General features: G+C 37.8%; 1 protein-coding gene across 1 annotated transcript in view; it reads right to left on the bottom strand.

Moving 5' to 3' along the window:
• Positions 1–45: 45 nt before the first annotated feature.
• The window catches only part of grid2ipa (glutamate receptor, ionotropic, delta 2 (Grid2) interacting protein, a), a 32752-nt gene continuing 18100 nt past the window's right edge, over positions 46–14697 (bottom strand). The window contains exons 8-24 of the mRNA XM_056453281.1: positions 13221–13290; positions 12731–13018; positions 12452–12603; positions 12224–12364; positions 11806–11912; positions 11521–11695; positions 11021–11379; positions 9142–10896; positions 8671–8758; positions 5929–6018; positions 5398–5594; positions 4350–4505; positions 4055–4141; positions 3828–3957; positions 3507–3625; positions 2877–3041; positions 46–1545 (exon numbers count right to left, since the gene is read on the bottom strand). Of these exons, the coding sequence (XP_056309256.1) occupies positions 1465–1545; positions 2877–3041; positions 3507–3625; positions 3828–3957; positions 4055–4141; positions 4350–4505; positions 5398–5594; positions 5929–6018; positions 8671–8758; positions 9142–10896; positions 11021–11379; positions 11521–11695; positions 11806–11912; positions 12224–12364; positions 12452–12603; positions 12731–13018; positions 13221–13290 (4160 nt within the window). The 3' untranslated portion in view covers positions 46–1464. The remainder of the gene's footprint in view (positions 1546–2876; positions 3042–3506; positions 3626–3827; positions 3958–4054; positions 4142–4349; positions 4506–5397; positions 5595–5928; positions 6019–8670; positions 8759–9141; positions 10897–11020; positions 11380–11520; positions 11696–11805; positions 11913–12223; positions 12365–12451; positions 12604–12730; positions 13019–13220; positions 13291–14697) is intronic.

Genomic DNA, 14697 nt, shown 5'->3' with positions numbered 1-14697 from the left:
AGACTACACATTGGTTAAAATGTAAGGGTGTTTTATTACCAAAACAGTAATGACAACAGAGCAATGTTGCAACTTCACTTACACAGAGTTACTCAGTAGAGGTGCCAACATTTATTATACATGATATATTACAAAAGACATTTCTTAAACGAATGAACTGTTGTAAAAGTGCTGTACTGTCCTGTAAGTGTTATATATACACATATATAATAGTTTTTTGCATTTATCACAATCAGCCTTTAAATAGCTTTCTATGGCACTTTAAGTTCAAGTCATTCAAATCTAAACTCTCTTTCAGCCTTCCCATCCATCATGAGAGAATACAAATGTCTATTAACATTGTAAACCATATTAAAATCAACAGTAAAATAGACAACTTAGGAGTCTTTACATTGATAATGACTTAAGGTAATGATGTAATAAAATGTGTAAACGTAAAGTAAAAAAAATTCTAATAACAAAATTGGTGATGACCAGTTTAAACCATTATACAAATCAAATGAATTCTCACACTATTTATCATAAATATTTTTACACCCATCAACATTTACTGTAGATGCAGGATCAATCATGTCTCATATTTTCAAATGATTACATTCGGATAGTTCAAAATAAATCATACGGACAGTCCCATATAATTTTTAAACATTCAGTATAATCACAAAACGATACCATAATTGTGTGATTAACTATGGTCATAAGGAATTAAGCAGCACAAAAGTAAATTTTTTAATTAAAAGTTAATATTTAAAAATAGCAAATGCATGTAGTAAAATCATAATCTAGCTTTTTTTTCCCAAAGCAATATAAGTCTTATCTGCATCTATTATACAATAATATCTTTACAGTTTTAAATAATTCTTCAATTCATAATATATTGCACTTAAAACATTCTGCGTATGAGGAATTAGCTTTTATCAGTTAAGACATTAGTTCAACAAAAATACTGTTTACATGACCAACTAACAACTTAGACCAAAGTTGTTTTAAGAATTTAAGCAGAATTAAGACACATTGTTAAAGCACTTTTCTCCTAAACAACTTTATAAATATACTATATCCAGTCAGTCGAGATCTGACACTCACAGTCCTCGTGAAATCCATTTATCATTAAATATTTTCTCCAACTATATTCACTATGTTTACAAAATCCCCTGCACAACATTTGGAGGCAATTGTTTTTACCCCAGATTTCCATTTATTAGAGGCAGATCCTTCTGGTTTTTGAGTGCAAATAACAATTACAGAGTCCAACCATACAAAACACTTGCTGATAGTTTAAAACCATTTATGCACCATTTACTGCCCTTGTTGCATTAAATTGCCATTGTACGTGTCCTTAAATTACCAAGCTACAGTATCACTAAATTGGACTTGACAGGTGTAGAAGTGTACAGTTTGCAAGTGAGCTTGTATGTTTGTTTGTACAGTACGAGTGTGTTTGCCTCATGCTGGGTGGTTTCTTTACCAGGCTACAGGAGAGATGGCGCGAGGGCTCCTGGGGCTTCGTGGAGGGTTTTCAGTCTGAATGTCACTCAAAGTCCTCTAAAAGCAATTCACATATTAAATGTCATAATCTAATAACCTAATGTAGACAGTCACAGTACACAGAAAAGATCATGTAACACTTTATTTTAAAGGTCTAAAATAATGCATTAATTAAGCATTAATTAATGGTTAACTAAACAATTTAAGGATCTGAATTATGCATTAGTTAAGGTCAGTTAAACTTGTAAATCATAGTTATGCATCAGTTAAGCATGAGCAAAACACATAATTCATGAGTAACTGAACAAATGGTAAAGGCATTTTAACAATTATTTACAATTTGATGAGCTATATATTATTTCTTTGATTCATTGTGTAAGTTAACTGAACAACAAGCTAGTAAATATGTTTACCTTAGTGCTGGTTTGCAATTAGATATGGCTAAAATAGTCTAATAAACACAGTTTAACCTAATGTCCCAAAGTTAAACTTATGTTCTCGTTAATAAAAATACTTGTGGGATATTCAAGTTTATAGACTAAAACTAGTTAGTAGCTAATTAAGACGAAAATGTCATTTACAGTGCTAATGAAGAAAATTTGACCCCCTATTCTAAAGTTAAAGTGATATTCACATTAATTATGGCACTTACTGGGGAATATTTAAGTTTATTGACTAAAACAAGCTAATAGTTAAGGCTAAAATTTCATTACTACCATGTTAATAAAGGTCATTTGACCCCCTATTCTAAAGTGAAAGTGATATCCACATTAATTATGGCACTTATTGAGGGATGGTCAATTCTAGTGACTAGAACAAGCTAATAATTAAGACAAAAATAAATATTAATATAGTGTTAATAAAGGCAATCTGACCCCCTATTCTAAAGTACAAGTGATATTCACATTCTATGGACTAGGATAAGCTAAATATAATAATATTTAAATATATTTTTTATGCACTGGTCAGTTATCTTTTTTTCTTATGTACTAGGAAGTTTGCATATTATTTCTAACATATTGAGTTGGCCATAGCCGTCAGTTGCATTTTTACTATATTCACCTAGTGTCTTGCCTTGGATTAACACAATTCAATAAGTATAAGCTGTTCATGTATTGACAAAGAAATCAATGCCTATCTCAGCTTTTTTTTGGTCAGTTAGAGAATCGCATTCAATGCTGTTTTTTGTGTTCATTTTTGCCTTGTTAACTAGTTGGATATATAAAACAACTCTCATGAGAGCTCAGATGAGGGAAGGAGGAGTGACCTATTTTTTGCCACCTGTCTGTGCTAAAAGCCTCAATACAATTTTCCACTAGCACCTTATTTACTAGGTCATCCTACAAATTGCAAATAAATAATACATGTATGTTTAATTCAAAACCTACCTCAAATTTAGCAATGAACTCTGCGAAGATACCAAAGAAATTCTCTGTCGTGGTGGCCTTTCCATCCTCACCAAAGTATGATGCAACTTTGCAGAACTCCTCCATCGCTCTCTGCTGCAAAGACTCCAGAGACTGCACTGCAGGGTGACTGTTTTCCAGAAACCCCTAAATGCAGGTAGCTAAGGAATTTTGTGGTGATTTTATCAAACATTAAGCACATTCCTTCATTTAAATGCTTATAAAATCTAGTCCTGTCGGTCAGTTGAGCTGAATCTGCTTAGGAAATCAGTGACACCTTTGAATTTTTGTAGTGTGGTGGTGTCGTTACAGCTCCACAAACATTTATTCCATTAAGTAATTCCACCAACACTATTTAAAATAGATGTTATTGAACCTGTTGTGAAAGACGGGAAAATGTGAAACATGCTATTCTTTCTGTCTGATTGCGGTGAAGTATCATGTGAATTGTTATTAACTGTGACATACATATACAAAAATAAAATGACTGATTATTGCTTCCCGGCACACATGTTTATATATCACCAATTCGATTGTGCCAAAACTGAACCAAAACATTCTATGTGGACTTAAATGCACCATATCTAGTCATTTTAGATGATGGGAGGATACACTCATAACAACAGCAAATCGGTCCTCAGCGGTCGCTGGCATCTTCTGGCAGGCTAAACGAATGTCCTGGATTGTGGCATGTAGATCATTAAAATCAGAGGTGATGTTTCTTTGATTCACTGTGGAGTGTGAAGCAGTGACAAATACAGAGTTTTCACCCATTCTGCACACTTTATGATAACAATAAATCCATTTTTTAAGGAAAATGTTGATCCATGTATTGGATACAACTTGCACATGGATTGCATAAATAAGATTTTATCTACGAAATATCAATTAAAACAAAATGAATTTGGACTCAATAACTGGCAGTGTGTTCACCTTTAGCTGCTTGTGGCACCATCACTAGCTCCTTCCCAAAGTCTAGAACCTCTGGAAAGTGCTGGCACAATGACTTTACCAGGATATGCAGAAATGTTGATTTTCCATCAACTGTTTTGGTAGTACTGAGCTTGAATTAGAAAATTGGAACATTGCAATTATATAATATTTGACATTTTAATAATACTAATGATAACCTTATATGCAGGCACAGCTATTATGCTTACTTCAGTGAGGAAATTGATTTTAAATCCAGTTGTTTTGCCAGTCTTAGGTTGGCCGTTGTTCAGATAGTTCCCCATAGCCAGCACAAACTGGAAAACAAGAAGAAGTTCATATTATTTTAATGTGTGTACTGTCAGGGTATGTATTTATTGTGCATTACGACTAGTCTGCCTTAGGAACATGTCAACAATCTTTTATCCGTGGATGATTTTCTTTGCCGTGTTTATTTTTGTGACTGTGGGATCATGTGTGCCTGAGGAGAAACTAAATGAATCAGTGGAAATGAAGGAATTATACCTCCAGAATTTTGGCAAGTTTTTTGCTGTTCTTGAGCTCCAGTGAAGCCTTGAAAACACAATCGTAGGCCCCTCTCATCTCCTCTGTTTTCTCTTGCAACGTGGTCTTAAAATGCAGGCTTTTCAAGCGAGTCTTATACTCTGGCACTGAAAGCATCTGAATATATACAAAAGAACAAGTATTGTTAGAATTGTAAGAATAACTAAAATGTAATCAACGTAAATAAAATTAAATACAATTTAATCATGGTCAGTGACAACACTGAGGGGCCATTTCTAGCCATCAATTTAGTAACGTCTTCATTTTGCACATTATTTTATATTCATTAGCTTTAGGCTTGCTGTAGATTTTGGTGTTATCCATGTTATGCAGTGTTTATCCATGCACAAATTACATTCCTTGCCCATCATGGCACCTCTCCACTGTCATATTTTTTTATTTATTGAAGTGAAAACCATTTAGTTCAATTGGACATTGGTCCGTTACGTTATGAGCAAACAATTTTATGTTGCAAATCATGCATGTGGTAATAATAAAGATTTTTAACTGACAAAACTATGACAACTGATTCTGAACTTGATCAACAAATTTCTTATTCGTGAAATGTGTGCTTAGTACCAATGCAGCCAGTACATAAAGAAAATATAATTGTGTAAGTCACTCAAAGTATAAGTGAGCATGCACTTGCAAGCAATTTCAGTACCTCACATAATGATAGTGTCTCACTGATGTGATGTGTCTAAATTGTTCACCATTTTCCAAATTAGTGTAGTGTGGTTACAAATTATGGAGGGCATTTTCAATTTAGGGAAGTTCCACTTAAAAAGACAAAAAATATATCATATGGTTGGTAGCTGCATTTTTGGATCAACTTGAATGGGGATTGTTATGACAGCATGGCCATCTTTATGCAAAACCTTTCAAAAATGGACAAACATTTGCATTTTGGTTCCTTCTGAATAGGAATCATTAAGACAGTGTTGTAATCTTTATGCAAAACCTTTCAAAAATGCAAAGGAAAAATATTTGCAAGCATCGTGGCTTCTACCTGTAGGACAAACTGATCGGGCTCACTGAGTTTGCCTGGGTCATTTCTGTACTGCTCGTACTGTCTGACCTCATCATCGTCTGGTGCATACAGGAGGAGTTGTTTGATATGTGGTGGCTCCAAACGTTCACTTGACATTGTCATTAGAACTTGACGTAGCTCGCCTGGTGATAGCTTTAGATGGGCAATCAAGATTGCTGCAAAAAATGATAAAAGAGACTTAGAGACAGTTACATATGAGGGTAACTTATTGACTAATGGCTTAAACAGTTGGAACAATCAAAAAAGTAAGCTGCTTCAAAATGGAAAAGCACAGTAGCAAAGCCAGACAAAAAAGGACACCGACATATACAAGTTAATCCTTGACTGTGAAGCACACATGAACATCATCTAAACATTTACAAGTCAACTTCACGAAACTCATACATCAGCACAAATTTGCCATGTACAGCCCATTACACTTGAGATGTTTTTCTTTAAAAAATTACATTCAAGATGAAAAGTATTCAGCCTAGTTGCATTGCTACTCACAAGCATTGTAGGCTTTCTTATGGGAGAGAATCTCCACCACATCTTTCTTTTTGAAAGTCTCCACCTGAGGTGAGGGCTCTGGAAGAGCAACTGAGACATGAATTGTAACATGAATGAAAAGAACTTTTGAAGAGAAACATGCTGTCGTCAGAGGAAAGGACAGTCAGAGTTCTTATATGTAGAGTGTACACGTGTCAGTGATTCTGTTTGGAAATTGTATGAAAACAAACTTTTGCATCTTCAAAGACTGAAGATGACAATCTTTTTCACCATTCTTCATCCACAGTGTGTTTGATTGGCCACAATGAGCCAACAGTCAGATTGTAACAATGTAATCACCTTTAAATATGAACAGCTCATGTTGCGTCCATCATTAGTCTGAAACACTGAGTGTAAATGTGTTTTAAAAAACAGTAAAACAGTGTTGTTCATCTTTCTGACATAAATAATGGCAGTTTCACACTACACAGTTTTGTCTCATAGTCGTTCTGTAAGATGTTGTCTGTCAGATTTTTTATCTTTATTTCTTTCTTTTCAACATTTTAAAATATGTGTACAGAAGAGCTTCTGGGTTTTATTTGGCCTGCCACACAGCTGTGATGGAACCCATTAAAGCTTCAATGTGACTTTAATGCTTCAATAAGTCTTCCCAAAACATAGTATATTTGCTTTTGCTACAGAGCCAGGGTTGTACATGTATGTTGCAAATGCTACAGAAAAAATAGGTCTGTGTGTTGAAAAGATGTACTGCAGTGGCATGCATGCTATATAGTTTTGTATGTGAAACAAATCTGGTTGTTTTGTGTGCGGTTAATCAATAATGCACAAGCACCCAGGGGTGCGTCTCCGAAAACCATCATTAGCTAACTATAGTAGCAAGTTTCGCCATTACAAACACAGTTTGTTGATTTGGTGTTTCTCAAATCCATCGTTCCAATGAACATTCGCAAACTGCGTCGCAAACTTGTATGCTTGCAACACCTCTGGAGCTGTAGTTAGAAACATAGTTCCTGGCTGTGTTCTATTCCCATTTCATGGTTTCCGCTACATTCATTCTTCCATGGCGGGGCGCCACACCAAAATTCATTCTGCCACGGCTACATTACAGCTTCTCATTCCAAACACTCAGCTGTTTTTTTAAATAGCGGGTTATAATCGCACCAAAACATATAAAAAGATAAGTGAATTATAACAGCGCAAACTTTTCTGTAAGCGTAGTAGTGCTGTGCGTTATTTGTTTAACCCTTTAAGGTGACGTGCTGACTGACTGACTGATTGACAGGTGTGTGATGCATGAGGCCATTAAACACGGCGTAGCTTTCAGTTATGATGAACCAAGTTTCCATAATTATATTTTATTTATAGTTAAAGAGCTATGGCTTTGCATACAATGACTTTATCTTGCTGGAGTTTATTACCGTTTCACTTTACTTCAAGACGCATTAATGGCGCTCTGTAGGTCTATTGGAGACATTAACAAATATTCCTAGCAAATCTAATAAATATTGACATACTTGTTACATAAATGCACTAAATGGCACTTCAGCAGTGTTTATTTGAGAGCGCACAAGAAAATCTGCACTTGAGCAGTGTGTATTTTAGGGCGCGCATGAAGTTTTGTGCACGAGCAGAGGAAATCAGCACTCGAGCTCAGAGATTCACATGCTCGTATTACATGAATGCGATCTCGACATTTGTCATTGAAATAACGCCACAAGTAGTTGGTAGATCTGTGTAAAAGGCCCAACAGAGTCTGCCGCCACAGCTAGAAAAAATACTAGAGGAAACACTGCAGTTATCCCCTCTATGCCCTATTCGTTTAGAACATTCTAACATTTAAAATTTGAATAAAAAAAAACATTAAATAAAAAAAAAATTTAATTACTCTTAGGTGTAATTTGCTTTCAAAGTATACAGTTAAGCGATCTTCATGTTTACAATAGCGTTGCCTTTGTAGTGCACTTTGAAAACATTAATGTCATTTTGAACACAGCCATGGCTCATGACAAAAGCTATAGGTGACCTATTATTTAAAAGCGAAATTTACGCTACGTCACCAAACCTTGTGAAAACAAAAACAGCATACTTTAATGCTTTTAAATTATAGCAGGTTATTTATTAAGTATCTGCACTGTATATGACATGGGCCTGCTGGTTAGAACATTTCTGCAGTGGTTTGCATGTGTCAAATTGTAAAAGTAGACTTTTCCAAAAATAAAAAATTAATATACAATATCCTACTTAATCATCATCATCATCAATATTATTATTAATATTCTTATTAAAGTAGGATTTTTTCATTTCCTAATAAATAATAAATATTACATTTCATTTCTTAATATAGCCTCATTATTTATTTATTTATTTATATGATTTATATATGATATTAGAATATGTGTTAGCTTTTGGTAAGTGATTTTATGTTTTAGAATAGAATGTGGAATGTTTGCAATAATATTTGTAAAGGAAACACAGGCTCTATATGTGTCGTTTACATATATTTCAGTTAATATGGAAAGCGAGTGCATGTTTTTACCAAAACTAATATTGGATTAATTTTAAAAATGCGTGTGCGTGTAAAACAATATAATTTGCACAAATAAATTATGGGGTTTTCCTCTAAAGAGATGTTGTTGCCACCCCGTTTAGAGCATCGTTATGGGCGTTTTACGTTATAACTAACGTGGTTCAAACGGTGGATCTGCGACAGAGAAACTACGGGTTTGGGGAAACTTCACTCACCAGGAGTCTTTTGTGTACCAAAATGAAGCTCCAGGTCTAGGTATTTCACCATGTCACTCAGCTTGTCATAATCAGAGTCTTCTTCCATCTGAAAAAAAAATAATCATCTGCTCTTACACATTACATTCTAATGGATTGAGACAAACTCGTGATGATGGACCTCATGCTACATTTCACCATTATAACATGCATCAATGTATGTCTCAAATGGCATACTATTACTTTCTAAGATCTCAATCAATGATTAGAGTAAAGTTTTTGTTAAAAATTGTCAACTGCTCTTATTATTTTTAAATTGTAAATACAGTAAGCAGCCACTATTTTCAAATAGTATATTCTAAAAAAAAATTTGAACTGATTTAGAAAATTCCTAGAATTCAACAAAATAAAGTGCAAAAAATTGTAAATGTCTAATAACAGCCATTTGAGACATAAGAAACATTTGTCACACACTCAACTTTTTAGGTTTACCTGTCCCCAAATGGTTCCTTCAGAATTTTCCACTTGTTCCCAGCGTAGCCGCTTTACACTCATATGACTGGAATCAGATTTTGGAGGGGAAGCTTTTGGGAGTGGAGGAGGCACACAAGGTGGGGGTAAAGGGGGCGGTGGAGGTGGTTCTACAGACAAACCTTCAGTTTGGTTGTGAGTTTGAGGTTGGGGTGTACTTGGTGGTTGCATTTGGGACTGAGCTTCATGGTGGCTACGGTGGTGGTGGTGATGACGATGTTCATGGTACATGGGCTGAGGGCTCTGTCTAGCCTGTGCAACAGTGGGAATCTGGGGAGTTGAGCGATGCTGTTGTTGCTGCTGAATCTGTTGTTGCTGCTGAGCTTGTTGCTGTTGAATCTGCTGTTGCTGAAGCTGTTGTTGTTGCTCGAGCTGCTGAAGCTGTTGTTGCTGCTGAAGCTGCTGAAGTTGTTGCTGCTGCTGAAGCTGTTGTTGCTGCTGCTGCAACTGCTGCTGAAGCGGTTGTTGTTGCTGATGCAGTTGTGAAGGGTGAGGCTGGAAGGTAGACAGAATCTGTTGGGTCTGGTGAGGTTGATGGGGCTGGTGAATCTGGTGGTATTGGGGAGCCGACTGAATGGGCTGGACCTGATGTATGTGTTCAATCTGGTGAATGTGGCGAGTTGGTGGAGGAGGCTGGGTTGGTGGGTAGTCTTGATTAGATTGATGCATCTGGTACTGCTGGTTGTACTGTTGCTGAGTCTGCTGAGGTGGTTGAATAACTTGAGAAAGAGCTTGAGCCATGTGTGCCCGGTGCATTTGTCTATCTGCCCTCTCCAGTCTCTCAATCCGCTCCATACGCTCCAAGCGTTCCAAGTGCTGGATCTGCTCCAAGCGGTCAAGTCTATCCATGGAGCTTGTAAGGTGAGCCTGATGACTCTGGTGCATCTGATAAGCATGATGCACTTGTTGATCTGAATGCAGGGGTTGGGGCTGCATCTCATAGATAAGTCTATCTGGATTTCGTTCAATCCTGTCAAGCCTATCCATTGAGCTAGAGAGTTGAGTCTGAATAGGCTGGTGTGAGCGATGGCTTTGGTGTACTTTGATCGATTGAGATTGATGACGTTTATGTTGATGAAATTGATGCATCTGGTGATCCTGTTGCATCTGTTGATGTTGATGAACCTGGTGAGCTGGATGAACCTGAGACTGCATTTCATAGATCGCATGACTGGGGATGGATGTCTGGTTTATTTCTGGAGAGGGCATAGGAGGTAAAGATTGGTGCATCTGCTGCTGAGATTGCTGAGGATGGCCAGCTGTTGGTTGAACTGGAAGTGAATGGTGCTCCTGAAGGACTTGTTGCTGGCTCATCAGCTCATCACGTGTGGGTAGTACCTTGTGAATGGACTGCCGCTTTGGAGGTGGGTTGGCCCTTGGTGGAGGTGGTGGAGGAGGTCCAGGATGACGACGGAATGTCAGCTGTCGAGGTGCATGTTCAGGGGTGAACCCAGCAGGTGGAGGAGGGTCATTGAATTGGACAGGGGGAGGGGGAGGAGGAGTCAGAGGAGGTGGAGGAATGTGCTCAGAGCTGGAGGAGTAGGTGAGAGAGCTGGCATCCTCACTACTACTATGCACTTCACTCGGACTGCTTAGCTCAGGAGGCATGTACGGACCCTCTTCCTCCTCCTCCTCTTCCTCCTCCTCCTCCTCCTCCTCTTCCTCTTCCACCTCTACATCCTCTTCTTCATCCTGGAAAGTCATCTGGACAACATCCTATTTTAAAGCAAAACATAAAATTAGCAATCAGTTTTACTATCATTCTTTAATGATTAGCTATTGTGCTTGTGAAGGCACAAGAAACAAGCATCAGTCTACTTCATCATATTGATATACAAACCTCTTCATAGTCATTTTCCGGTGACAAGAAATCATCCACAGATAACTGCTGTCCTAGCTGTTCACTTAGAGCCTCCATAAACAGATCTGTGTCTGCTGTACGGGGTGGACGTGAGAAGGTATATCGTTTTTTCCGAATGGGTGGACTAGGGGGGTAGTCAGGAGGTGAGGGTGGAGAGAGCGGTGGGCTGTCTAAACTGATATAGGGATTGGACTCGGCACTGGTTTGAGAAGGAAGACCTGGGGGGTAGCAGGGGCACTGAGGACTGAGAGGAGTCTCCTGCATCCAAGGGTCAGGCTCTGGAGGAGGAGGTGGGGGTGGAGGTGGCACAGGTTGTGCTGATACAGATTTGCGACTACCTAAGAAATGAAGATGAAAAATCAATAGTTTTCAATAGCAGCCTTTGAAACCATGAAATTAAACATATTTTGGAAACCACCAGTTAAAATACCAGTCAAAAACATCAAGGAATTGAAAGTCATTCATTTACTGTTGGGTACCTGAAGTAGCACGAACAGATGGAGTAGAAGAGTGTGCCCTAACAGACTGTGAGTTAGTGTGAGGGAAGACATCCACGCTAACCAGAGTATCAGGAGCAGGAGGAGGTCGACTCTTCAGGGATTTGGATCTTTTCCCAGCATAGACATTCTCCAGCTCAGCATACACAGCTGACAACTAGACAGAGCACAAGGACATTGTTGATGAAAATCAAGGGAGTACACTTGTATAATTTCTAAGCTTTTTCAGATTCTGTAAATTAATAGGACTCAATGAAAGGCACTCACATTTGTCAAATTGTTAGGCGTTTCTGGTAAGGATGTTCCATCCCCAGATTGTCTCTCTCCAGGCGTCAGTCTCATAGGAGCCACCTCCACTGGCTCAGTACAAATCCCTCATGAACAAAGAAAAGGGTACATTGATTCTCATTTTATTTTCCTAAAAAATGTCCCAGTTTCTATAATAATGGACAATGTTGTATTCAGGTTTTGTTTTGATACTGTAAGTGTGAAAGTTCATTATTTCTGTAACTTCATTATTTCCAATGGAGGCTCTTTACACTGTGCTCAATCAGCATGAGGAGATGTATATAGATGTATATATTTGGGAGCAATTGACATCAGAAAAAACTTCTTATGCTATCTTAAAACTTCTCATGCTATCTTATGCTATGACATGTTGTATACTACTTTGAAGAAAACCTACCCATCCCCAGGTGAGTGCCAATAACCAGATCATCTGAGCTGCGTCCCCTCACACTGCTTCTGTAGGTGGTTCCTGTCACCTTCATGGAGCTGCTGCGTCGATGAGGCTCATGGGCTGGGGGTTCAGGTTCTGCTGCTGGCACTATCAATAAGAAAGGAAAGCAAGCTTGTATGTGTAAATTAATTATTTTCAAATAGAAGAAAAATTACAAGAAAAGTTGCAGCTTACATGCAACTTTATATCCAAGAAAGCGAGAGATCTTGTTCTGGCAGTGTTCTTGCTCCTCATAGGTCAACAACTGGTAAACAAATTGCCAGATCACCTGTTTTGCTGGCGTATCCAACACAGGGAAGACATCCACAATCAAAGTGTCTACATTTCTAATGGCACAGAAGAAAAAATGATCAGGTCTCACACAAAGTTCAGGAATGTTCTTAGATAGGCAATGGAAAATTTTCCATACTAGTAAACCCATCTTTCAATAAATGTTACAATCATGTCTATCACCTGTGCTGGAAAAAGGCTTCTAGTGCCTTGCAGATGGTGTATCTCTCCTGGAGTGTGAGAAGGTGTTCAAGCTGCTGGCTAAAGGTGCGGCCCTGTACACGGATACTGGGAGGCAGGATCTCAGCAACCCACTGTAGGGAGCTGAGCACAGGAGCACGGGATCGGGGAGATACCTCCACCTGTTCAGGTTCAGTCATGGTGAAGGCCGGTGAGCCATCTTCAACTACCAGGCTTGGCATTGCCCCACTCCCCTGCAGCATGGACACCACCTTCTCATGGGAACAGCTCCTAAGAAAACCAGAGAAATTCCAGCTGGCAATGGTGAATCCACTCCATTGATTATAATGCATGGAGTGCTTTGTGTTTCATTTAAACAAGTCCCAACACAGCATATCAGACAAACAGATTCTCTTTTAATACTTATAGATCAATATTAAATGCCTTTAAATACAATCACTGTATTCCAGTCCAACTCAACCACAAGCCTCACCTCATGTCCAATCCATTGAGAAATAGGATGCGGTCTCCAGGTTTGAGACCCGCCTTCTCAGCAGGGCTGCCTGCAGGAGGAATGGCAAGAGACCAAGCAGAAAGTAACTACTGACAGCATATCATATGGGCTCCAACTGAGATTAAGCTGTGCTCATGCGCTGCCCTTTGAAATGACGTGAGATCTCTAAGTCAAGTTGCTGCAGCTTGGGTATTTGTCACATCCTGCCCAAGAATGGATGTCTCTTTTTGGCTTTTTGTGGGAAAAGTGTGAATCTAAAAGGATTTGCGCTAGATAAAAACAGAGCTCCACCACCTGTGCCCCTCTGACTCAGCCTGTGGAGAGTCTTCTGTTGTGTCTTCTTGTTTCCCTCTCTCTCTCTCGACTCCTGCTGTTCTTGCACTCTGCCAGTTTTTGCCACCTAACTTTATAATGGCTGCCATGAGTCATTTATGACAGAACTTTGCATGATTTCAGCATGCACGTCATCTGCTTCAATAATTTGCCTGATAATTGACTCATGTACAGTACATTTACATTTACTCTTTTAGCAGACGCTTTTATCTAAAGCGGCTTAAACGTGAGGATAAAAGAAGTATTTCAAATCATCAGAGAGTAGCAGTATATAAATTCTATGATGAGTTTAAGTTTTGGTTTTCTTGGTGGTCGTGGTGGTTTGACAAACCCACTCACCTGTGTGGAGCACACTCAGAATTGCACAATGTTTTCTAAGAATTATGTGGAGCTTGTAAGAAGGTGTCTGGTGCGTATGGAGAGGAAAAACTACTTTATTTGTTTCCTATATATATATATATATATATATATATACACAGTTGAAGTCAGAATTATTACCCCCCTTCCACCCCCCCCCCCCCCCTTTGAATTTTATTTCCTAAATGATGCTGAACAGAGCAAGGAAATTGTCACAGTAGGTCTGATAATGTTTTTTCTTTTGGGGAAAGTCTTATTTCAGCTAGAATAAAAGCAGTTTTTAATTGTTTAAAAACCATTTTAAGGACAAAATTATTATCCCCTTTAGGCATTTTTTTTTTCAATTGTCTACAAAACAAACCATCCTTATACAATACCTTGCCTAATTACCCTAACCTGCCCAGTTAACCTTATTAACCTAGTTAAGCCTTTAAATGTCACTTTAAGCTGTATAGAAGTGTCTTGAAAAATATCTAGTCAAATATTATTTACTGTCATCATGACAAAGATAAAATAAATCAGTTATTAGAAATGAGTTATTAAAACTATTGTGTTTAGAAATGTGTTAAAATCTTCTCTTCGTTAAACAGAAATTGGGGACAAAAATAAGCGGGGCTAATAAGTCGGACTTCGACTGTATGTATGTATGTATGTATATATATATATATGTATATATATATATATATATATATATATATATATATATATATATATATATATATTTTTTTTTTTTTTTTTTTTTTTTTTTTTTTTTTTTATATATCCT

Source organism: Danio aesculapii, chromosome 3, assembly GCF_903798145.1.
Source record: "Danio aesculapii chromosome 3, fDanAes4.1, whole genome shotgun sequence".
NCBI classification, from domain to species: Eukaryota; Metazoa; Chordata; class Actinopteri; order Cypriniformes; family Danionidae; genus Danio; species Danio aesculapii.
The sequence above is the reverse complement of the archived record's forward strand: the minus strand, read 5'-3'. Positions and strand labels throughout refer to the sequence as shown.